The sequence below is a fragment of the Aythya fuligula genome, chromosome 1 (assembly GCF_009819795.1).
Source record: "Aythya fuligula isolate bAytFul2 chromosome 1, bAytFul2.pri, whole genome shotgun sequence".
Lineage (NCBI taxonomy): Eukaryota > Metazoa > Chordata > Aves > Anseriformes > Anatidae > Aythya > Aythya fuligula.
In genome coordinates, this window is record NC_045559.1 from 44,505,601 (window position 1) to 44,527,996 (window position 22,396).

Genomic DNA, 22,396 nt, shown 5'->3' on the forward strand with positions numbered 1-22,396 from the left:
GTGTGTGTTTTTTTTTTCACCTCAAAACTGCCTCATGGGGCTGGAAGGTGCCATACACACCCTTCTGTGAGGTCATGGGTGCCTGCCCCACCTCGCTCAGGATTCCGGCCTACCTCATAAGCAGAAAAGGCTGCAGACCATCAGCCTCCAGCACCACCAGCATCTTCCAACATCTCATGGACATAACACCTTAACACCTGCTTTTTCAGGGAAGATGTCTTTCTTTTAAGACCACCAGAAACAAAGATCTATCAAAAGGTAAATACAAATTGCGTGGATTTATGACCTTCATTCCATGTCCTTCCTCCCCCAAACTGCTTAGCATTTATTTTCAAAATGCCTGAAAAGTGCAATAGATTGGTTTTTATTTGGCTCCACTATTCTCCTACGGCAGTGATTAGCAATCTCACAGGCACGTACCGAGCTTGTGCTTTTTCTTCCTAAATTAGAATGTACATTTGCACATAGAAAGTGAGCAGGAACCAGGAACTCCTGCCTCTCCAGCACTCAAAGTATTGCTGCTTCTGCTGATCGCTCGCCTCTAAACAAATACCCCTAAACTGAGTGCCATGTGGGTCAGGAGCAAGGAGAAGTCACGTCTTACAGAAACTAGCTGTTTCAGGTCACCATGTCACCACAAACATTGTGTCTAGGTAAGGAAATGCTTTTTGTCTCCTCTGAATTGCCTCTCCTGAGCCACATCGCCCAGTCTGCAGCTTGTGCTGGTCCCTGGTTTTCATTCCAGCCCTGGCCTCTGAGCCCCCTAAGCTCCCGAGCTCTGGGCTTTGTCCCTAGCGGCTGTGAGAGCTGCTCGAGAGCCAGCAGCTGCATTCCCATTGCCATCTAGTGGCTTCCTCGCAGATGAGCACAAAAGAAAAAGGAGTCGGAAGATAATGGTTTAGAATGGGAATCGTAGGAGGCTGGCTGGGGGGGGGGGAGGGTGGAATAGTTAAGAAGACAATGGAATGGAGAGCTTCTTTGATGTAATCTCACACGTCTCTTTATTTTCACAGGCACGGTCTAGCTATTAAAATAAACGTATAATATTGAATATTAACAAGTACGTATGAATTTGAGTATGCTTCTAGTATGGGGGGAGCTGGTACTCAAAATGGATCTATACATTCTACTGACTGTAATTTTACTAGATTAATCGATCATGGAGACAAACAAGAATTGATAAACTGCATGTATAATGAAGATTTTAATCTTTTTCACGATTTGGTTTGAGATCGATCTTTGTGACAACAACAACAACAACAACAACAAAAAAATATATGAAAGAGAGCTCTTAAAATAGATATTTTTTATTATTTTTTTTCTTCAAAGATCAAAACAAAAAAAAGGCATTCTACGCAAATCAGAGCTGGACAGCAAACCATGTTCTTCTAGCTTTCTCTTTAAAATCTGCAAAATAAGGACATTTGAGAGCACACTGCAAAAAGAAGAATCTGTGCATGTTCTTGGCAGTCCCGCATTGGTGGCTTGTAAAGGACTTGAAAACAAATTCAGCACATTAATAGGGCTGTAATCCTACCAACCCTTGTTTAAGTGCATAGTGCCATGTCAATAAACAGAGCAGCAGCTGTGCACAGAAATGTTCACCTGTGGGTGAGCAGGAGCAGGGCAATACCGAGCATGAGAGGTTACTCACAGTCAGACACGCCTGCTGCTCTACAGCTGCTTTCCCTCAACTGTGGGGCAAGGTTGTGTGTGTTTGGCTGTAGGCCCATGATTTTCTTATCTGTTAATCTGCTGGCATTAGATTTTATTTAAAGATCTCTGGCTGGCTCCTCAGGCAGGAATGGGACAGGAAATGTGCTTCAGCTAGTCCTTGTAATCGCTTCTGTGAACAGGGAATTGAGCCTATCAGATTTAGAACAAATCCACGTTAAGAGAGTTTAGCAACTGCACCTGTTGTGATGAACCATCTAGATGAGGATATGGAATGCTTTGTTGAAATAATTGTCTCCCATCATGATGTCATTTTGACAAAGCAACTCGGTAAGAGAAAAATCACACCTTCTCACCGCTACTGTTTCAGCAGTGAATATTATTGTCACCACTACTAATAACGTTTCAAGGTTATCTACAATGCATTCTGGAAAACAGCTGAAAAGGTGCCAAGTAGTTAAACTGTTGCCTCCCAGGAGCACCTTTAAGCCAGTTCACTATCAACATATTTCTGTGCCAGTTCTCTGATCTGACACATCTATCTTTTCTCTGCTGCCACTAATAAGAAAAAATAATAATAATAATAATAAAAAAATCCAAAGTTCATCTACTGTAATGAAACAAACAAACAAACAAACAAAAATATCTGCAGGAGTAGCTGCTGCAGTCATTGTCACAGCAGGAAAGAGAACACTGACTTCTTTCACTGAACCTGGTGTCTGACTGAGGAAGTCACTTCATGTATGGCACGCTGGTATTTTTCTGAGGCTTCTTTAAACTCAGCCAGATGCTCCTCATAGCTTCTCACGGCAGCCAGGAGCTGATTCCTCTCCACAGCTCCCAGAATGGCATGCAGGATCATTTCAATGCCGAGCCCAAGAATGGTGATGCTGATTCCCCCAAGAACGGATGCCCCGATCTGGGCAAGGAGGCTGACGAGTTTGCTAACAGTGAGAGTTATAAGGTTGGAGCCAATTAGCTTGATAGCTACCATCCCAGCTGTAGAAGTTGCTTCTCCGAGAATGATGGAAAAAACTCTATGGGCTATTGCAAGTTTCTCCAGTTCAGGCTCTTTGATGTCATACAGCTTCTGGTATAGCACAGGCTCTAGCTTCTCCTTCATGTCACTATCAATCTTCTGCACCTGACGCTGAATCTCACTCATCGCTTGAATGATAATGTCACAGTTTTCCTTGACAGTGCTGCTCTCTCTCATCTTGATGTGGCTAATAGTACATCCCAGGTGTGTATTCAGAACTCCAGCCAGCTCATTTGTTGCGTGGAAATTCATGGACATGCAGTCAAGCAATTCCTGGTGCAGATGGATCAATTCTTGTCGTCTCTTGGGGTTATCTGGATAAAGGAGGTCACTCAGCGCCATTCCTCAGAAGTCAGCTACTTCAAGAGATCAAAGAAAGTTCTCACTGTTTACACCCATAGTCCCAGCCCTTAAAAAGCAGTGAAATGTAAGCTGCTTTGTCCCTGCCCCACCGATTCTTTTTATACTCAGCAAATCAAATCCCAAAACATAGCTTGTAAATCTAGAAATCTTAAACATTGATTCATATCATTAGCCAAATGATTGCAAAAGGACCTTATGAGACATGAGAGCAACAAAAACAGCTAACAAACATGTAATTAGCATATTGTTACAATGAGCATGGGTCTTTCTTCACCTAGGAAACTGCAGATGGTAGAAGCCGAACTCGTTTACTAAAAAACAGAACAAGCTCATCTAGTCAGCAAAGTCTAAAATAAGCTGTGGAAATGAAAGGCCTGTTACCGAGGCACTTTTGTATCAGCCTATTTTTTTCAGTCAGTGGCATCTAATTTTTAAATGACTGTGATGATTGGTGGAGCGCGCACAGTCTGTACCAGTGTAAGGGTGTTTAAAGCCACTCCTTGCATTTAAGAGGAAATGTTACCATATAAGACATTTGTGTGCATGCTAATCAACTCACATTTGGGAATTCGAAGAGAACGGCAAAATTATCTATCCCAAACGCATCCTAACCTATTGCACCTTACACACAGCTCCAACTGTGTTTTCTTCCCTGATATTTAGTCCCTTTTCCCTCATTGATTCTTTCTTCAATATTCCTAATCACATCCCCTTCTAATGCTGTCATTGAATCCCCGTTGTTTTTTCACTGGTGAATGTCAAGCATTACCTGCCTGACAAGATACGGCGTCCAAAGTGACTGAGTTATCAGTGATTGTGGAGTTACTTCTCATCTCTAAGCTTCTATAATCAACCCCGTGCCACTTTCTCTTAACCCATCACCAGCTGCAAAGTAAAAATGCTTTAGCATGATTTTGACTTAGATGCGTGCATCTTACATTGCAAGAGGGGCAGATTATGGAGGAGTAGGATGACTGGTTTCTTGTTGGTACTTTCATTTTCTCAACCCTTTTATTGCAAATCTGGGCCAACTTCATGCGTTACTTTGTGTTTTTCCAAGATAAGTCCTTTCTTGCTCTTGGTGCCTACACACCACAGCTATAGGTACAAATAGTTGTGTGTAGGAGACTAGCTAGATTTTTCTTCTTAAAAGATTCATTTGTGTCATTTTGGTCCTCTGGAGTTCTTGCGTTATCTGCTAACTGCAAATCAACTGGCACTGACCCAGCTGTATTTCACTAAACACACCCTCCCCAACAAGATCACTGTAGAAACAGAATGATTTCAGCAGTCCTCTAGACAGCTTTTAGTCTCAGCTTTGAAATACAAACCAGTCTGAAGGGATATTTTTTCCACAGTGTTTTGCACAGCAGTGTACATTTCTTTCAGCCGCTTACCTTGCATCTCTGTTAAGAGAATAAACTCTTTAACTCATCTTTCTTCAAGCTGGAGCAAGCAAAGTTCGTATACAGTAAAAGTTTGTGATTTTCAGGAGACATAAAACCCTGCCAGTATAATTTCATATCAGCTCTGCCTCTGGGATGTTGGTGGCGTGCTCTCTGACTCAGTGTTATGTTAATCCTTTCCACTCCAGTGACGTTTTGTTGAAAGGCCATTTGTTTATGCTCATTTGCAGAAATTGAGAAGAAAAAATATTCCACAAGGAACGGCACATCAGTGAACATTTTACATACTAGAAAGCTGTGGAAGAGACTTGGAACATCTATTCTGTCTGAATCATTCTTTCATCTTCCTGTGACTGCTGTTGATTTTATGTCCTTTAAACCTAAAACAGCCTCTTACTCTTCACATTAACACTTTTTCCAATTTTTACATTTGTTTTCTACAGTTAGGCAGACACCACATATATCTCTGTATTTCTGCTTATTTCTCGAGCTCCCCAGAGATTTTTCCCAGAGGATTTTCTAGTTAAACATTTAGACTGCCTACCTGTTTTTGCCTGAGTGCTCCTGCAATCGGATGAATGCGTACAGGACAGTGATCTCATCCTCTTTCCCCTGTGTTCCTCTGGTGGTTTCCAGCAGCATCTGATGAGTTAGGAATCCAGAGCTGGGCTTCAGCTGGGTCCTGTTGCCTGCCTGCTTGTCATCAATTTTATTATGTGATGTTTACCCTGATTTTTCTCATTTTCTCCCTCGTTTCCCCTTCCTTCCAATTTTAACTCAGTTTATTTGATGCTACCTCAAAATTGTTATTTCCTCCTAAGGCCACCTGTTCCTGAAGAGAATAAGTACAGCATGAATGTGTCTGCCTATGACAGAGGTACCTTCACAGGTACCTGCAGCCAGGGCTGGAAGGGGAAGGTATTACTTGCTGATCTCAGGATATAAAACATGTTGGGAAGCACTTTTCATTTGTATGGGTACAAGATTTGGTTTCCTATAGGGATTTATACATTTTTATTTCTGTTTTTGAAATAATGAATTGTTGTCATGACTGGTTTTGTACACCTGTGAATTATGGAAGAAAAGTTGAACAGTCCCACATAAATACAAAAAACCAGCACTGACAGTGAAATCAGTACAGGCTTCATGTGTGCCAGCAAAACAAAATCTTGTAGTTCTGCATTCATCCAGGTTAGACTTCTTCCAAGCTCTGATCCTTCAAAAGATGGGCCTCCTGCCCACAGGCATCTGGTTGCCAGTGTTGTCTCCTCAGGAGAGAGTGGTTCTAAGATGAAAGCGCAAGATAAAGCATAAAATGAGTAAACTGCAATTTCCAGCTTCTTTTCCCATGAAAAAATGAGCTATTGTAGTCAACCCAGAAATAGAGTACCAAACCCCACTTGTCTTCAGAGCTGTAGACGTGAAGATGAGCTTTGAGAGATCAGTAGTCATTTAGCTACCACTATTACATGTCTGCAATGATCAGTTAGTTGCTCACAGCTTTTTCCCATCTGTGACTCCTGTTATTAACTGAGAATGTTATGTAGGCCTGAAATACTTCTTCAAATACAGGACTGAAATGAATTCATCAGGCTGGCAACTGCCAGTGACACATCCTGTAGTCTGGAAGCCAGTTTTAGATTCTCAAGGTTAGCGATGGGTGCCAATTCTCTTCTGAGTCTCTATCTATCCTTTGGAACATGACTGAAAATCTTTTAAACAATAGTCAAGCAGTTTTGTTCCTGGTTTACTCCAGTTCTTTAAGGAAGATAAATAGCTGTTGCTTCAAATCTTTATGAAGTCTGGGGAAAGGACTTCGTCTGAAGTGTCTCTCACCCTTCTTTGGTGCAATTCCCCAGGTTCTTTCCTCTGGTGCTCTGGGAGTGGAAGATGTGGAGTCCCAGAGACAGCTCTGGATGAACAACGGTGGATACTGAAAAAAAAAAATTGCTATTTCATATGATTTCATACCACTTGCTTCATGGGAAGGGAAAGAAGGAAGAGGCAGAGTTGAGCTGCATACTGAGAGAAAAGCCTTAAAGAGTATGGAGTGGGATGGAGCTGATAAAATTTGTCTGATGCAACCAGTCTGTCTTCCCAGGGCTCTAGGAGAGACAAAGACGATATCGGAAGCAGTCCCTCAGCAGCATGTTGTCCCAGGACTGTGCTGGCAGTTGGCCTTGGGAGTTGGCCTTGGCCTCTTAGGTGTAAGCAGAACAGCAGAACTTGCTTGGTAGTCAGAACAGTAGCAAGAGAGGAGCCAAGGCAAGGAGAATGTTTTTCACTTCCACCTCTCAAGGAATGCTTGCAATGTCTAGCCACTGTGTGAACTGACAGACACGGGTCACTTCACAGCAAGCAATAGCCTGAGAAAAAACACTGCATTGCTCAGCCTTCAATTGCTTTGCCTGTTGCATGTAGATGACTCATGCATTTGACTCTGCTGTGTCCATTCCCCCTCCCCAGAATACATTTAATTCTGTGCAGACCCACCAGTACATACAAACCAAAGGGTTCTATTTCTAAGGACGATGTAAAGTAGATTGTTTGATAGGACTTCCATACATTCACCAATAAACATCAAAAAGGAGAGAATAATTCATTTACACTACTTCTGTTGCTTTTCAGATGACATGCTGAAGGTCAGATCTGTAATTCCTGCATCCACAAGAATAACTACACTAGCAGCTGTTTACACCACATTTTGCCAGCCTGCTTGGTAAGACCCCTTCAGAGGCTAACAAAGAGCCTTTTCTAACTCTGAACACCTGGAGGGAGGGTCAGGTAGTTTGATAATTTGTAATACTAGTTTCAGAAATGTAACATTCTAGATGAAAATATTTTCACTCCCCCACCCATCCACCCTTCCCTGTCTCCTGGATTTCTTCTGTTTCCTTTTCAGAGCCAAACCCTCACTCCGGAAATGTTAGCCTGCCTCGGTCTTCAGAGTGATAAAGAAAGGATCGTTAAGGCCTGCGAGAATCTGTATGGCTTAGTATACATATATGTCTCTTCAACCAATACAATATTCAAAATCCTCAATCATTATCTTGGCACTGAACTCCCCATCTTGGCAGTAAAAGAAAACTTTAGCATTAAAGAGAATCTGCAGCTCCTGATCAATGCTTTGAAAGAGATGAAAGCCACAATGGGATATGATGAAGATGGAACCGTAAGCCCAACATTTTATTCTAGAATTGCTGAACCATTCAACACTTTGCAGGACAACGTGGCTACAGTAAAAGGTCTTTATAATAATTATAAGGGGATTGTAGGAAGCATGGTGTGTGCATTTGTTGGAGTGATGTTACAAAGAGATAATTTCCCCCACACAGTAGAGGCTGCTGTTCATCAGTTACTGAGTTCACCTGCTTTATCCCTCCATGTATCAGAACTTCTCTTGGACTATGCTGATATCGCTAAGATGCTGCAACAAAATGAGCCACCAAGCACCACAGAAAGCGACTCCTCCTCAGGTGAAACATCACAACAGCTCAGACTTCGTTCTCTACCCTCCTCCTCTTTAATTTTCATACGGACCCTCCTTCGAGGACAGAGAACCATAAAGAAAAGCCTGGAAACAGCAGCTGACTACTTAGAGGAGGCTTGTAGAGTGCTGAAGCCACCTTGTGAAGCATTCCATAGCTTTGTTAGAATGCTGGATTCCTGCATCCCAGCAATAGCAGAAAACTTGCAAGCTCCATAAATGTACTGATGTGTTAGAAGTTCATCTTGATTCCTTTAACCCTCGATGGAAAGTTTGAGGAAAGTTTGAGCATGTCTGTACAACACATATCTGCAGCAGCTGCTTCTGGTTCTCTCTGTAGTTCTTTTTGAAATCTGTACTTCGTATCTCCGAGCATTTAGGTGTCAAAATAAAGTTCTGTTGGTAAACTATTTGAAGTCACTGGTAAAGCAAAAACAACAAAAATGTGGTGTGAAATATAAATACAAAATAAGCTTATAGTAAAATAGTTCTGTATTAAATCTGTTCTAACTGTGTGGACAAATACGCCTCAGGATTTCAGGAGCAGTAGTTCAGCTGGACAGAACATGCTACTACATATCAGACGATGATGGTCTCTGCCATTGCATATGCCTAAATCTGGTACCTGCAATGCTGATACTCAAGCTACTCCTTTTAGTCTACCCAAAACAAACAAACAACCAAACAAAAAAAAAAGACCCCCACATTCCTTAGGTATCTACATTTCTAATGCTCAGGTGCCTGAAGTTCTGCACTCCTTGCCACAGGATTTCCAAGGGAATGGCACCTCCAAGCTTTCATGGAGCTGCTCAGAGAGTAAAGCAGTTCACCCAGGTGCTTTTGAATATCCTTACCTTTAACTAATAAGCTGGTCAGCGACTTGTGCAGTCCTCTTATATTCAGATCTCATTTGGATCACTAACTTGTTGCTTACCACTTTGGAGAGGTGATGGTGAACACAGCTTCCTGCCAAGTTCACGGGTGACTGAGAGGTGTTACCACTCAGGGGTCATTTATGAAACATATCAGTGAGTTTCAGTTCAATTATCTGGTGACTCCACTGCAAAGTTAAATCACCACAGCTGGTCTCCTGACCATAGCCTCAGCCCAGGCCCAAGGGGTGAGGAACCACGGGTGAAGAAGTAGGGTAGGCATATTGGAAGGGGGATTTTGCAGGCAGAAAATGTTCTTTATCTTTTCCACATTGTTATGTTTTGGGGATGGAAGAACTTCATAGCTGCTCCAGTTTGGGCATCTAAGGCCCCAAAACTGGTAAGTAAACACGTAGAAGTTCAACCCTAAACATTAGTCATTGCAGAGCACTGAAGCAAAAAGACAGGTAAATACATTTCAGTCACATCCAACATGTGACTGAATTCATGGGTAAAAGAACAATCCCATCAGCTACCACTAATGATCCTCAACACAAGCTTGAAAGGTGTTCTAATACCAACCAGCTGTCAGATTAAATAGACCTGAAAGTCTCAAAAAAAGGCAGGAGGTGTAGAGTGAAAGTTTCTTGGTTATAGTCAAATATAAGAATCACAGAATCACAGAATTTCTAGGTTGGAAAAGACCTCAAGATCATCGAGTCCAACCTCTGACCTAACGCTAACAGTCCCCACTAAACTATATCCCTAAGCTCTACATCTAAACGTCTTTTAAAGACTTCCAGGGATGGTGACTCCACCACTTCCCTGGGCAGCCTGTTCCAATGTCTAACAACCCTTTCGGTAAAGAAGTTCTTCCTAAAATCCAACCTAAAACTCCCCTGGCACAACTTAAGCCCATTCCCCCTCGTCCTGTCACCAGGCACGTGGGAGAACAGACCAACCCCCACCTCGCTACAGCCTTCTTTGAGGTATCTGTAAAGAGCGATAAGGTCACCCCTGAGCCTCCTCTTCTCCAGGTTGAACAAGCCCAGCTCCCTCAGCTGCTCCTTGTAGGACTTGTTCTCCAGGCCCCTCACCAGCTTCGTCGCCCTTCTCTGGACCCGCTCAAGCACCTCGATGTCCTTCTTGTAGCGAGGGGCCCAAAACTGAACACAGTACTCGAGGTGCGGCCTCACCAGAGCCGAGTACAGGGGGACGGTCACCTCCCTAGCCCTGCTGGTCACACTGTTTCTTATGCAAGCCAGGATGCTGTTGGCCTTCTTGGCCACCTGAGCACAATGCTGGCTCATATTCAGCCGACTATCAACCATCACTCCCAGGTCCTTCTCTGCCTGGCAGCTCTCCAACCATTCCTCTCCCACCCTGTAGCTCTGCTTGGGGTTATTGCACCTCAGGTGGAGGACCCGGCACTTGGCCTTGTTGAACTTCATGCAGTTGACCTCAGCCCATCGGTCCAGCCTATCCAGATCCTCCTGCAAGAGCTTTCCTACCCTCAAGCAGATCAACACATGCACCTAACTTGGTGTCATCTGCAAACTTACTGAGGGTTCACTCAATGCCCTTGTCCAGATCATCGATGAAGATATCAAAGAGGACCAGCCCCAGCACCGAGCCCTGGGGGACGCCACTAGTGACTGGCCTCCAACTGGACCTGACTCCATTCACCACGACTCTTTGGGCCCGGCTATCCAGCCAGTTTCTAACCCAACGAAGCGTGCGCCAGTCCAAGTCAAGACCAGCCAGTTTCTTGAGGAGAATGCTGTGGGAGACGGTGTCAAAAGCCTTGCTGAAGTCAAGGTAGACCACATCCACAGCCTTTCCCTCATCCACCCAGCGCATCACTTTGTCATAGAAGGAGATCAGGTTCGTCAGGCATGACCTGCCTTTCATAAACCCATGCTGACTGGGCCTGATCGCCTGCTTGCCCTGCAAGTGCTGTGTGATGACTCTCAAGAGGATCTGCTCCATGAGCTTCCCTGGTACTGAGGTCAAACTGACAGGCCTGTAGTTTCCCGGGTCAGTCCTCTGCCCTTCTTGTAGATGGGCGTCACGTTTGCTAGCCGCCAGTCAACTGGGACCTCCCCCGGTAGCCAGGACTGCTGATAAATGATGGACAGTGGCTTGGCCAGCTCCTCTGCCAGTTCTCTCAGTATCCTCGGGTGGATCCCATCCGGCCCCATCGACTTGTGCACATCCAAGTGCCGTACCAGGTCACCAACCATTTCTTCGTGGATAGTGAGGGCCACATCCTGCTCCCCATCCCCTTCCACCAGTTCAGGGTACTGGGTATCCAGAGAACAACCGGTATTGCCGCTAAAGACTGAGGCGAAGAAGGCATTAAGCACCTCCACCTTTTCCTCATCTCTTGTAACTAAGTTTCCCCCGCATCCAGTAAAGGATGGAGATTCTCCTTAGTCCTCCTTCTTGTGTTGATGTATTTATAAAAATATTTTTGTTATCTTTAACGGCAGTAGCCAGATTGTGCTCCAGATGAGCTTTGGCCTGTCTAATTTTGTCCCTGCACAGCCTTGCAACATCCTTATAGTCCTCCCTAGTGGCCTGCCCACTTTTCCAAAGATTATAAACCCTCTTTTTTCTCCTAAGCTCAAGCCACAATTCTCTGTTCAGACAGGCTGGTCTTCTTCCCTGCCGGCTTGTCTTTGGGCACGTGGGGACAGACCGCTCCTGCACCATTAAGATTTCCCTCCTGAAGAGCGCCCAGCCTTCCTGGACTCCTCTGCCCTTCAGAACCGCCTCCCAAGGGACTCTACCAACCAGTGTCCTGAGCAGCTCAAAGTCAGCCCTCCAAAGTCCAATACAGCGGTTTTACTGGTCCCCTTCCTGGCCTTGCCAAGAATAGAGAACTCCACCATTTCGTGCATCCATCTTCTTTAACCTGGAGAAAGACTCTTCTCCATGCATTGAAGTAATAGTTGGGAACAGCTACTCAGTTAGGGTTATCTGAATTTAAAGAGCTAGAAATGAAATAAGTTTTCAGTCAAGCATTTGACTGTGCTTCTGGCCTGAGAAGTAGAATAGAGCAAAATTACTGACTAAGTAGCTGTTTTGACGTTTAAGGTTCCTCCTCTAGGAGATAACAGAAATCAAACTGTGGGAGAGACATTGGGAAGAAAACAATACGTTGACCATAGAAGACACCACACAGGCCTCAGCAATTACCACACTGGGCTTCTCTACTTCATGTGCAACATGCTCTGCTTTAAACCTCCCAAACTGATTCAATGTCTGTACAACTGACAGCCTGCAGCCTTCAGAGCAGATCAAACATTCACCTGGCGGAGGGCCAGGAGGAAGGCCAGTGGTGGTCCTGGGGGCCTCAGTGGAGGGGCTGGAGGCGGTCCTAGCAGAGGTGGCCCAGGCATAGGAGGTGCCTGTATCTGGTTCGCAGCAGCAGACTGGGAGGACTGTTGCTGCTGCTGCGTTGAGGTTGCAGCGGAAGACCCAGTCTCTGCAAGAGCTTCCTCACTGTGTTGCTGCTGCTGTTGTTGTGATGTCTCCTCAGACTCTGAGTCGTCTTCCTCCTCCTCCTCCTCTTCCGAATATTCCTCCACTTCTCTCCCTTCTTCTGGAATTTCCTGACCTGGAAACGAGATGTATTTACAAAATTGGTCCACAGGTAATAACTTTGATCACAAAAAAATGATCACACAAAATAAGAAGGAAAAAACAAAAATTAAGAAAATCACACTAAAGAAAACCGATGACATTTAAATTACTACATTGAAAATAAAATAAAAAGCAAGCACGGATTTAGATAGCTCTGCTTTCCTACGGGAGCTGAAGCTTCTGCTAACAAACTTGAACTGCAGCTATTTGATAAGTCTGTGGGAGTCTGGAGCAGCTGTAGCTGCATTCTCCCAGGAGTGACTGCTGACCCAGAGCTGATGTGGAGTGTGATATTGCCCCATACTTCTCACTTGCCATATACTTCTGTCACTCAGAGAAGTAGCACCAGGAGTCTAGAGGAGAAGAGCCAGCAGCCTGGCCTCAGACTGGTTATGATACCCATGGAAGATCAAGTGTAAGACTGATCAGAGGACTAGGAAAAGCAGGCAAGTATATCCTGTTTGGAGGGACAGTGTTTCAGTAACCTAGCAGAAGCAGAGAGGTGAACTCATTCTGCCCTGCTGGCCTCTCTCATTTAGCCAGTTGGATGCATGCTGCACTGAGTTCAAGAACAAAGTAAAAATAAAACAGAACTGTCAGCAACACAAGCAAATCCCATGATTTTCTTATTACTGGAGCTGGGGGAAAGAGTTTGGGAAGGTCTTAAGGAGATCAGTGTTTTGTGTGTGTTTTTTTTTCACCTCAAAACTGCCTCATGGGGCTGGAAGGTACCATACACACCCTTCTGTGAGGTCATGGGTGCCTGCCCCACCTCGCTCAGGATTCCGGCCTACCTCATAAGCAGAAAAGGCTGCAGACCATCAGCCTCCAGCACCACCAGCATCTTCCAACATCTCATGGACATAACACCTTAACACCTGCTTTTTCAGGGAAGATGTCTTTCTTTTAAGACCACCAGAAACAAAGATCTATCAAAAGGTAAATACAAATTGCGTGGATTTATGACCTTCATTCCATGTCCTTCCTCCCCCAAACTGCTTAGCATTTATTTTCAAAATGCCTGAAAAGTGCAATAGATTGGTTTTATTTGGCTCCACTATTCTCCTACGGCAGTGATTAGCAATCTCACAGGCACGTACCGAGCTTGTGCTTTTTCTTCCTAAATTAGAATGTACATTTGCACATAGAAAGTGAGCAGGAACCAGGAACTCCTGCCTCTCCAGCACTCAAAGTATTGCTGCTTCTGCTGATCGCTCGCCTCTAAACAAATACCCCTAAACTGAGTGCCATGTGGGTCAGGAGCAAGGAGAAGTCACGTCTTACAGAAACTAGCTGTTTCAGGTCACCATGTCACCACAAACATTGTGTCTAGGTAAGGAAATGCTTTTTGTCTCCTCTGAATTGCCTCTCCTGAGCCACATCGCCCAGTCTGCAGCTTGTGCTGGTCCCTGGTTTTCATTCCAGCCCTGGCCTCTGAGCCCCCTAAGCTCCCGAGCTCTGGGCTTTGTCCCTAGCGGCTGTGAGAGCTGCTCGAGAGCCAGCAGCTGCATTCCCATTGCCATCTAGTGGCTTCCTCGCAGATGAGCACAAAAGAAAAAGGAGTCGGAAGATAATGGTTTAGAATGGGAATCGTAGGAGGCTGGCTGGGGGGGGGGGAGGGTGGAATAGTTAAGAAGACAATGGAATGGAGAGCTTCTTTGATGTAATCTCACACGTCTCTTTATTTTCACAGGCACGGTCTAGCTATTAAAATAAACGTATAATATTGAATATTAACAAGTACGTATGAATTTGAGTATGCTTCTAGTATGGGGGAGCTGGTACTCAAAATGGATCTATACATTCTACTGACTGTAATTTTACTAGATTAATCGATCATGGAGACAAACAAGAATTGATAAACTGCATGTATAATGAAGATTTTAATCTTTTTCACGATTTGGTTTGAGATCGATCTTTGTGACAACAACAACAACAACAACAACAAAAAAATATATGAAAGAGAGCTCTTAAAATAGATATTTTTTATTATTTTTTTTCTTCAAAGATCAAAACAAAAAAAAGGCATTCTACGCAAATCAGAGCTGGACAGCAAACCATGTTCTTCTAGCTTTCTCTTTAAAATCTGCAAAATAAGGACATTTGAGAGCACACTGCAAAAAGAAGAATCTGTGCATGTTCTTGGCAGTCCCGCATTGGTGGCTTGTAAAGGACTTGAAAACAAATTCAGCACATTAATAGGGCTGTAATCCTACCAACCCTTGTTAAGTGCATAGTGCCATGTCAATAAACAGAGCAGCAGCTGTGCACAGAAATGTTCACCTGTGGGTGAGCAGGAGCAGGGCAATACCGAGCATGAGAGGTTACTCACAGTCAGACACGCCTGCTGCTCTACAGCTGCTTTCCCTCAACTGTGGGGCAAGGTTGTGTGTGTTTGGCTGTAGGCCCATGATTTTCTTATCTGTTAATCTGCTGGCATTAGATTTTATTTAAAGATCTCTGGCTGGCTCCTCAGGCAGGAATGGGACAGGAAATGTGCTTCAGCTAGTCCTTGTAATCGCTTCTGTGAACAGGGAATTGAGCCTATCAGATTTAGAACAAATCCACGTTAAGAGAGTTTAGCAACTGCACCTGTTGTGATGAACCATCTAGATGAGGATATGGAATGCTTTGTTGAAATAATTGTCTCCCATCATGATGTCATTTTGACAAAGCAACTCGGTAAGAGAAAAATCACACCTTCTCACCGCTACTGTTTCAGCAGTGAATATTATTGTCACCACTACTAATAACGTTTCAAGGTTATCTACAATGCATTCTGGAAAACAGCTGAAAAGGTGCCAAGTAGTTAAACTGTTGCCTCCCAGGAGCACCTTTAAGCCAGTTCACTATCAACATATTTCTGTGCCAGTTCTCTGATCTGACACATCTATCTTTTCTCTGCTGCCACTAATAAGAAAAAATAATAATAATAATAATAAAAAAATCCAAAGTTCATCTACTGTAATGAAACAAACAAACAAACAAACAAAAATATCTGCAGGAGTAGCTGCTGCAGTCATTGTCACAGCAGGAAAGAGAACACTGACTTCTTTCACTGAACCTGGTGTCTGACTGAGGAAGTCACTTCATGTATGGCACGCTGGTATTTTTCTGAGGCTTCTTTAAACTCAGCCAGATGCTCCTCATAGCTTCTCACGGCAGCCAGGAGCTGATTCCTCTCCACAGCTCCCAGAATGGCATGCAGGATCATTTCAATGCCGAGCCCAAGAATGGTGATGCTGATTCCCCAAGAACGGATGCCCCGATCTGGGCAAGGAGGCTGACGAGTTTGCTAACAGTGAGAGTTATAAGGTTGGAGCCAATTAGCTTGATAGCTACCATCCCAGCTGTAGAAGTTGCTTCTCCGAGAATGATGGAAAAAAACTCTATGGGCTATTGCAAGTTTCTCCAGTTCAGGCTCTTTGATGTCATACAGCTTCTGGTATAGCACAGGCTCTAGCTTCTCCTTCATGTCACTATCAATCTTCTGCACCTGACGCTGAATCTCACTCATCGCTTGAATGATAATGTCACAGTTTTTCCTTGACAGTGCTGCTCTCTCTCATCTTGATGTGGCTAATAGTACATCCCAGGTGTGTATTCAGAACTCCAGCCAGCTCATTTGTTGCGTGGAAATTCATGGACATGCAGTCAAGCAATTCCTGGTGCAGATGGATCAATTCTTGTCGTCTCTTGGGGTTATCTGGATAAAGGAGGTCACTCAGCGCCATTCCTCAGAAGTCAGCTACTTCAAGAGATCAAAGAAAGTTCTCACTGTTTACACCCATAGTCCCAGCCCTTAAAAAGCAGTGAAATGTAAGCTGCTTTGTCCCTGCCCCACCGATTCTTTTTATACTCAGCAAATCAAATCCCAAAACATAGCTTGTAAATCTAGAAATCTTAAACATTGATTCATATCATTAGCCAAATGATTGCAAAAGGACCTTATGAGACATGAGAGCAACAAAAACAGCTAACAAACATGTAATTAGCATATTGTTACAATGAGCATGGGTCTTTCTTCACCTAGGAAACTGCAGATGGTAGAAGCCGAACTCGTTTACTAAAAAACAGAACAAGCTCATCTAGTCAGCAAAGTCTAAAATAAGCTGTGGAAATGAAAGGCCTGTTACCGAGGCACTTTTGTATCAGCCTATTTTTTTCAGTCAGTGGCATCTAATTTTTAAATGACTGTGATGATTGGTGGAGCGCGCACAGTCTGTACCAGTGTAAGGGTGTTTAAAGCCACTCCTTGCATTTAAGAGGAAATGTTACCATATAAGACATTTGTGTGCATGCTAATCAACTCACATTTGGGAATTCGAAGAGAACGGCAAAATTATCTATCCCAAACGCATCCTAACCTATTGCACCTTACACACAGCTCCAACTGTGTTTTCTTCCCTGATATTTAGTCCCTTTTCCCTCATTGATTCTTTCTTCAATATTCCTAATCACATCCCCTTCTAATGCTGTCATTGAATCCCCGTTGTTTTTTCACTGGTGAATGTCAAGCATTACCTGCCTGACAAGATACGGCGTCCAAAGTGACTGAGTTATCAGTGATTGTGGAGTTACTTCTCATCTCTAAGCTTCTATAATCAACCCCGTGCCACTTTCTCTTAACCCATCACCAGCTGCAAAGTAAAATGCTTTAGCATGATTTTGACTTAGATGCGTGCATCTTACATTGCAAGAGGGGCAGATTATGGAGGAGTAGGATGACTGGTTTCTTGTTGGTACTTTCATTTTCTCAACCCTTTTATTGCAAATCTGGGCCAACTTCATGCGTTACTTTGTGTTTTTTCCAAGATAAGTCCTTTCTTGCTCTTGGTGCCTACACACCACAGCTATAGGTACAAATAGTTGTGTGTAGGAGACTAGCTAGATTTTTCTTCTTAAAAGATTCATTTGTGTCATTTTGGTCCTCTGGAGTTCTTGCGTTATCTGCTAACTGCAAATCAACTGGCACTGACCCAGCTGTATTTCACTAAACACACCCTCCCCAACAAGATCACTGTAGAAACAGAATGATTTCAGCAGTCCTCTAGACAGCTTTTAGTCTCAGCTTTGAAATACAAACCAGTCTGAAGGGATATTTTTTCCACAGTGTTTTGCACAGCAGTGTACATTTCTTTCAGCCGCTTACCTTGCATCTCTGTTAAGAGAATAAACTCTTTAACTCATCTTTCTTCAAGCTGGAGCAAGCAAAGTTCGTATACAGTAAAAGTTTGTGATTTTCAGGAGACATAAAACCCTGCCAGTATAATTTCATATCAGCTCTGCCTCTGGGATGTTGGTGGCGTGCTCTCTGACTCAGTGTTATGTTAATCCTTTCCACTCCAGTGACGTTTTGTTGAAAGGCCATTTGTTTATGCTCATTTGCAGAAATTGAGAAGAAAAAATATTCCACAAGGAACGGCACATCAGTGAACATTTTACATACTAGAAAGCTGTGGAAGAGACTTGGAACATCTATTCTGTCTGAATCATTCTTTCATCTTCCTGTGACTGCTGTTGATTTTATGTCCTTTAAACCTAAAACAGCCTCTTACTCTTCACATTAACACTTTTTCCAATTTTTACATTTGTTTTCTACAGTTAGGCAGACACCACATATATCTCTGTATTTCTGCTTATTTCTCGAGCTCCCCAGAGATTTTTCCCAGAGGATTTTCTAGTTAAACATTTAGACTGCCTACCTGTTTTTGCCTGAGTGCTCCTGCAATCGGATGAATGCGTACAGGACAGTGATCTCATCCTCTTTCCCCTGTGTTCCTCTGGTGGTTTCCAGCAGCATCTGATGAGTTAGGAATCCAGAGCTGGGCTTCAGCTGGGTCCTGTTGCCTGCCTGCTTGTCATCAATTTTATTATGTGATGTTTACCCTGATTTTTCTCATTTTCTCCCTCGTTTCCCCTTCCTTCCAATTTTAACTCAGTTTATTTGATGCTACCTCAAAATTGTTATTTCCTCCTAAGGCCACCTGTTCCTGAAGAGAATAAGTACAGCATGAATGTGTCTGCCTATGACAGAGGTACCTTCACAGGTACCTGCAGCCAGGGCTGGAAGGGGAAGGTATTACTTGCTGATCTCAGGATATAAACATGTTGGGAAGCACTTTTCATTTGTATGGGTACAAGATTTGGTTTCCTATAGGATTTATACATTTTTATTTCTGTTTTTGAAATAATGAATTGTTGTCATGACTGGTTTTGTACACCTGTGAATTATGGAAGAAAAGTTGAACAGTCCCACATAAATACAAAAAACCAGCACTGACAGTGAAATCAGTACAGGCTTCATGTGTGCCAGCAAAACAAAATCTTGTAGTTCTGCATTCATCCAGGTTAGACTTCTTCCAAGCTCTGATCCTTCAAAGATGGGCCTCCTGCCCACAGGCATCTGGTTGCCAGTGTTGTCTCCTCAGGAGAGAGTGGTTCTAAGATGAAAGCGCAAGATAAAGCATAAAATGAGTAAACTGCAATTTCCAGCTTCTTTTCCCATGAAAAATGAGCTATTGTAGTCAACCCAGAAATAGAGTACCAAACCCCACTTGTCTTCAGAGCTGTAGACGTGAAGATGAGCTTGAGAGATCAGTAGTCATTTAGCTACCACTATTACATGTCTGCAATGATCAGTTAGTTGCTCACAGCTTTTTCCCATCTGTGACTCCTGTTATTAACTGAGAATGTTATGTAGGCCTGAAATACTTCTTCAAATACAGGACTGAAATGAATTCATCAGGCTGGCAACTGCCAGTGACACATCCTGTAGTCTGGAAGCCAGTTTTAGATTCTCAAGGTTAGCGATGGGTGCCAATTCTCTTCTGAGTCTCTATCTATCCTTTGGAACATGACTGAAAATCTTTTAAACAATAGTCAAGCAGTTTTTGTTCCTGGTTTACTCCAGTTCTTTAAGGAAGATAAATAGCTGTTGCTTCAAATCTTTATGAAGTCTGGGGAAAGGACTTCGTCTGAAGTGTCTCTCACCCTTCTTTGGTGCAATTCCCCAGGTTCTTTCCTCTGGTGCTCTGGGAGTGGAAGATGTGGAGTCCCAGAGACAGCTCTGGATGAACAACGGTGGATACTGAAAAAAAAAAATTGCTATTTCATATGATTTCATACCACTTGCTTCATGGGAAGGGAAAGAAGGAAGAGGCAGAGTTGAGCTGCATACTGAGAGAAAAGCCTTAAAGAGTATGGAGTGGGATGGAGCTGATAAAATTTGTCTGATGCAACCAGTCTGTCTTCCCAGGGCTCTAGGAGAGACAAAGACGATATCGGAAGCAGTCCCTCAGCAGCATGTTGTCCCAGGACTGTGCTGGCAGTTGGCCTTGGGAGTTGGCCTTGGCCTCTTAGGTGTAAGCAGAACAGCAGAACTTGCTTGGTAGTCAGAACAGTAGCAAGAGAGGAGCCAAGGCAAGGAGAATGTTTTTCACTTCCACCTCTCAAGGAATGCTTGCAATGTCTAGCCACTGTGTGAACTGACAGACACGGGTCACTTCACAGCAAGCAATAGCCTGAGAAAAAACACTGCATTGCTCAGCCTTCAATTGCTTTGCCTGTTGCATGTAGATGACTCATGCATTTGACTCTGCTGTGTCCATTCCCCCTCCCCAGAATACATTTAATTCTGTGCAGACCCACCAGTACATACAAACCAAAGGGTTCTATTTCTAAGGACGATGTAAAGTAGATTGTTTGATAGGACTTCCATACATTCACCAATAAACATCAAAAAGGAGAGAATAATTCATTTACACTACTTCTGTTGCTTTTCAGATGACATGCTGAAGGTCAGATCTGTAATTCCTGCATCCACAAGAATAACTACACTAGCAGCTGTTTACACCACATTTTGCCAGCCTGCTTGGTAAGACCCCTTCAGAGGCTAACAAAGAGCCTTTTCTAACTCTGAACACCTGGAGGGAGGGTCAGGTAGTTTGATAATTTGTAATACTAGTTTCAGAAATGTAACATTCTAGATGAAAATATTTTCACTCCCCCACCCATCCACCCCTTCCCTGTCTCCTGGATTTCTTCTGTTTCCTTTTCAGAGCCAAACCCTCACTCCGGAAATGTTAGCCTGCCTCGGTCTTCAGAGTGATAAAGAAAGGATCGTTAAGGCCTGCGAGAATCTGTATGGCTTAGTATACATATATGTCTCTTCAACCAATACAATATTCAAAATCCTCAATCATTATCTTGGCACTGAACTCCCCATCTTGGCAGTAAAAGAAAACTTTAGCATTAAAGAGAATCTGCAGCTCCTGATCAATGCTTTGAAAGAGATGAAAGCCACAATGGGATATGATGAAGATGGAACCGTAAGCCCAACATTTTATTCTAGAATTGCTGAACCATTCAACACTTTGCAGGACAACGTGGCTACAGTAAAAGGTCTTTATAATAATTATAAGGGGATTGTAGGAAGCATGGTGTGTGCATTTGTTGGAGTGATGTTACAAAGAGATAATTTCCCCCACACAGTAGAGGCTGCTGTTCATCAGTTACTGAGTTCACCTGCTTTATCCCTCCATGTATCAGAACTTCTCTTGGACTATGCTGATATCGCTAAGATGCTGCAACAAAATGAGCCACCAAGCACCACAGAAAGCGACTCCTCCTCAGGTGAAACATCACAACAGCTCAGACTTCGTTCTCTACCCTCCTCCTCTTTAATTTTCATACGGACCCTCCTTCGAGGACAGAGAACCATAAAGAAAAGCCTGGAAACAGCAGCTGACTACTTAGAGGAGGCTTGTAGAGTGCTGAAGCCACCTTGTGAAGCATTCCATAGCTTTGTTAGAATGCTGGATTCCTGCATCCCAGCAATAGCAGAAAACTTGCAAGCTCCATAAATGTACTGATGTGTTAGAAGTTCATCTTGATTCCTTTAACCCTCGATGGAAAGTTTGAGGAAAGTTTGAGCATGTCTGTACAACACATATCTGCAGCAGCTGCTTCTGGTTCTCTCTGTAGTTCTTTTTGAAATCTGTACTTCGTATCTCCGAGCATTTAGGTGTCAAAATAAAGTTCTGTTGGTAAACTATTTGAAGTCACTGGTAAAGCAAAACAACAAAAATGTGGTGTGAAATATAAATACAAAATAAGCTTATAGTAAAATAGTTCTGTATTAAATCTGTTCTAACTGTGTGGACAAATACGCCTCAGGATTTCAGGAGCAGTAGTTCAGCTGGACAGAACATGCTACTACATATCAGACGATGATGGTCTCTGCCATTGCATATGCCTAAATCTGGTACCTGCAATGCTGATACTCAAGCTACTCCTTTTAGTCTACCCAAAACAAACAAACAACCAAACAAAAAAAAAAGACCCCCACATTCCTTAGGTATCTACATTTCTAATGCTCAGGTGCCTGAAGTTCTGCACTCCTTGCCACAGGATTTCCAAGGGAATGGCACCTCCAAGCTTTCATGGAGCTGCTCAGAGAGTAAAGCAGTTCACCCAGGTGCTTTTGAATATCCTTACCTTTAACTAATAAGCTGGTCAGCGACTTGTGCAGTCCTCTTATATTCAGATCTCATTTGGATCACTAACTTGTTGCTTACCACTTTGGAGAGGTGATGGTGAACACAGCTTCCTGCCAAGTTCACGGGTGACTGAGAGGTGTTACCACTCAGGGGTCATTTATGAAACATATCAGTGAGTTTCAGTTCAATTATCTGGTGACTCCACTGCAAAGTTAAATCACCACAGCTGGTCTCCTGACCATAGCCTCAGCCCAGGCCCAAGGGGTGAGGAACCACGGGTGAAGAAGTAGGGTAGGCATATTGGAAGGGGGATTTTGCAGGCAGAAAATGTTCTTTATCTTTTCCACATTGTTATGTTTTGGGGATGGAAGAACTTCATAGCTGCTCCAGTTTGGGCATCTAAGGCC

The 22,396-nt window shown here is 43.4% G+C and overlaps 1 protein-coding gene and 1 pseudogene across 1 annotated transcript; both read right to left on the reverse strand.

Moving 5' to 3' along the window:
- Window positions 1-2,377: 2,377 nt before the first annotated feature.
- LOC116502071 (single-pass membrane and coiled-coil domain-containing protein 3-like) lies at window positions 2,378-5,081 on the reverse strand. The gene is made up of 2 exons (XM_032207793.1): window positions 5,027-5,081; window positions 2,378-3,072 (listed from the first exon to the last, which is right to left on the reverse strand). Exon 2 carries the CDS (start codon window positions 3,053-3,055, stop codon window positions 2,378-2,380), a length of 678 nt encoding a protein of 225 aa, XP_032063684.1. The 5' UTR covers window positions 3,056-3,072; window positions 5,027-5,081.
- A 10,463-nt stretch (window positions 5,082-15,544) lies between these two features.
- On the reverse strand, window positions 15,545-18,249 carry LOC116502249 (annotated as a pseudogene).
- Between the last annotated feature and the right edge of the window lie 4,147 nt (window positions 18,250-22,396).

Coding starts and splice junctions, on each gene's coding strand:
- LOC116502071 (XM_032207793.1), bottom strand. CDS start 3,055: ATGGCGCTGAGTGACCTCCTTTATCCAGATAACCCCAAGAGACGACAA.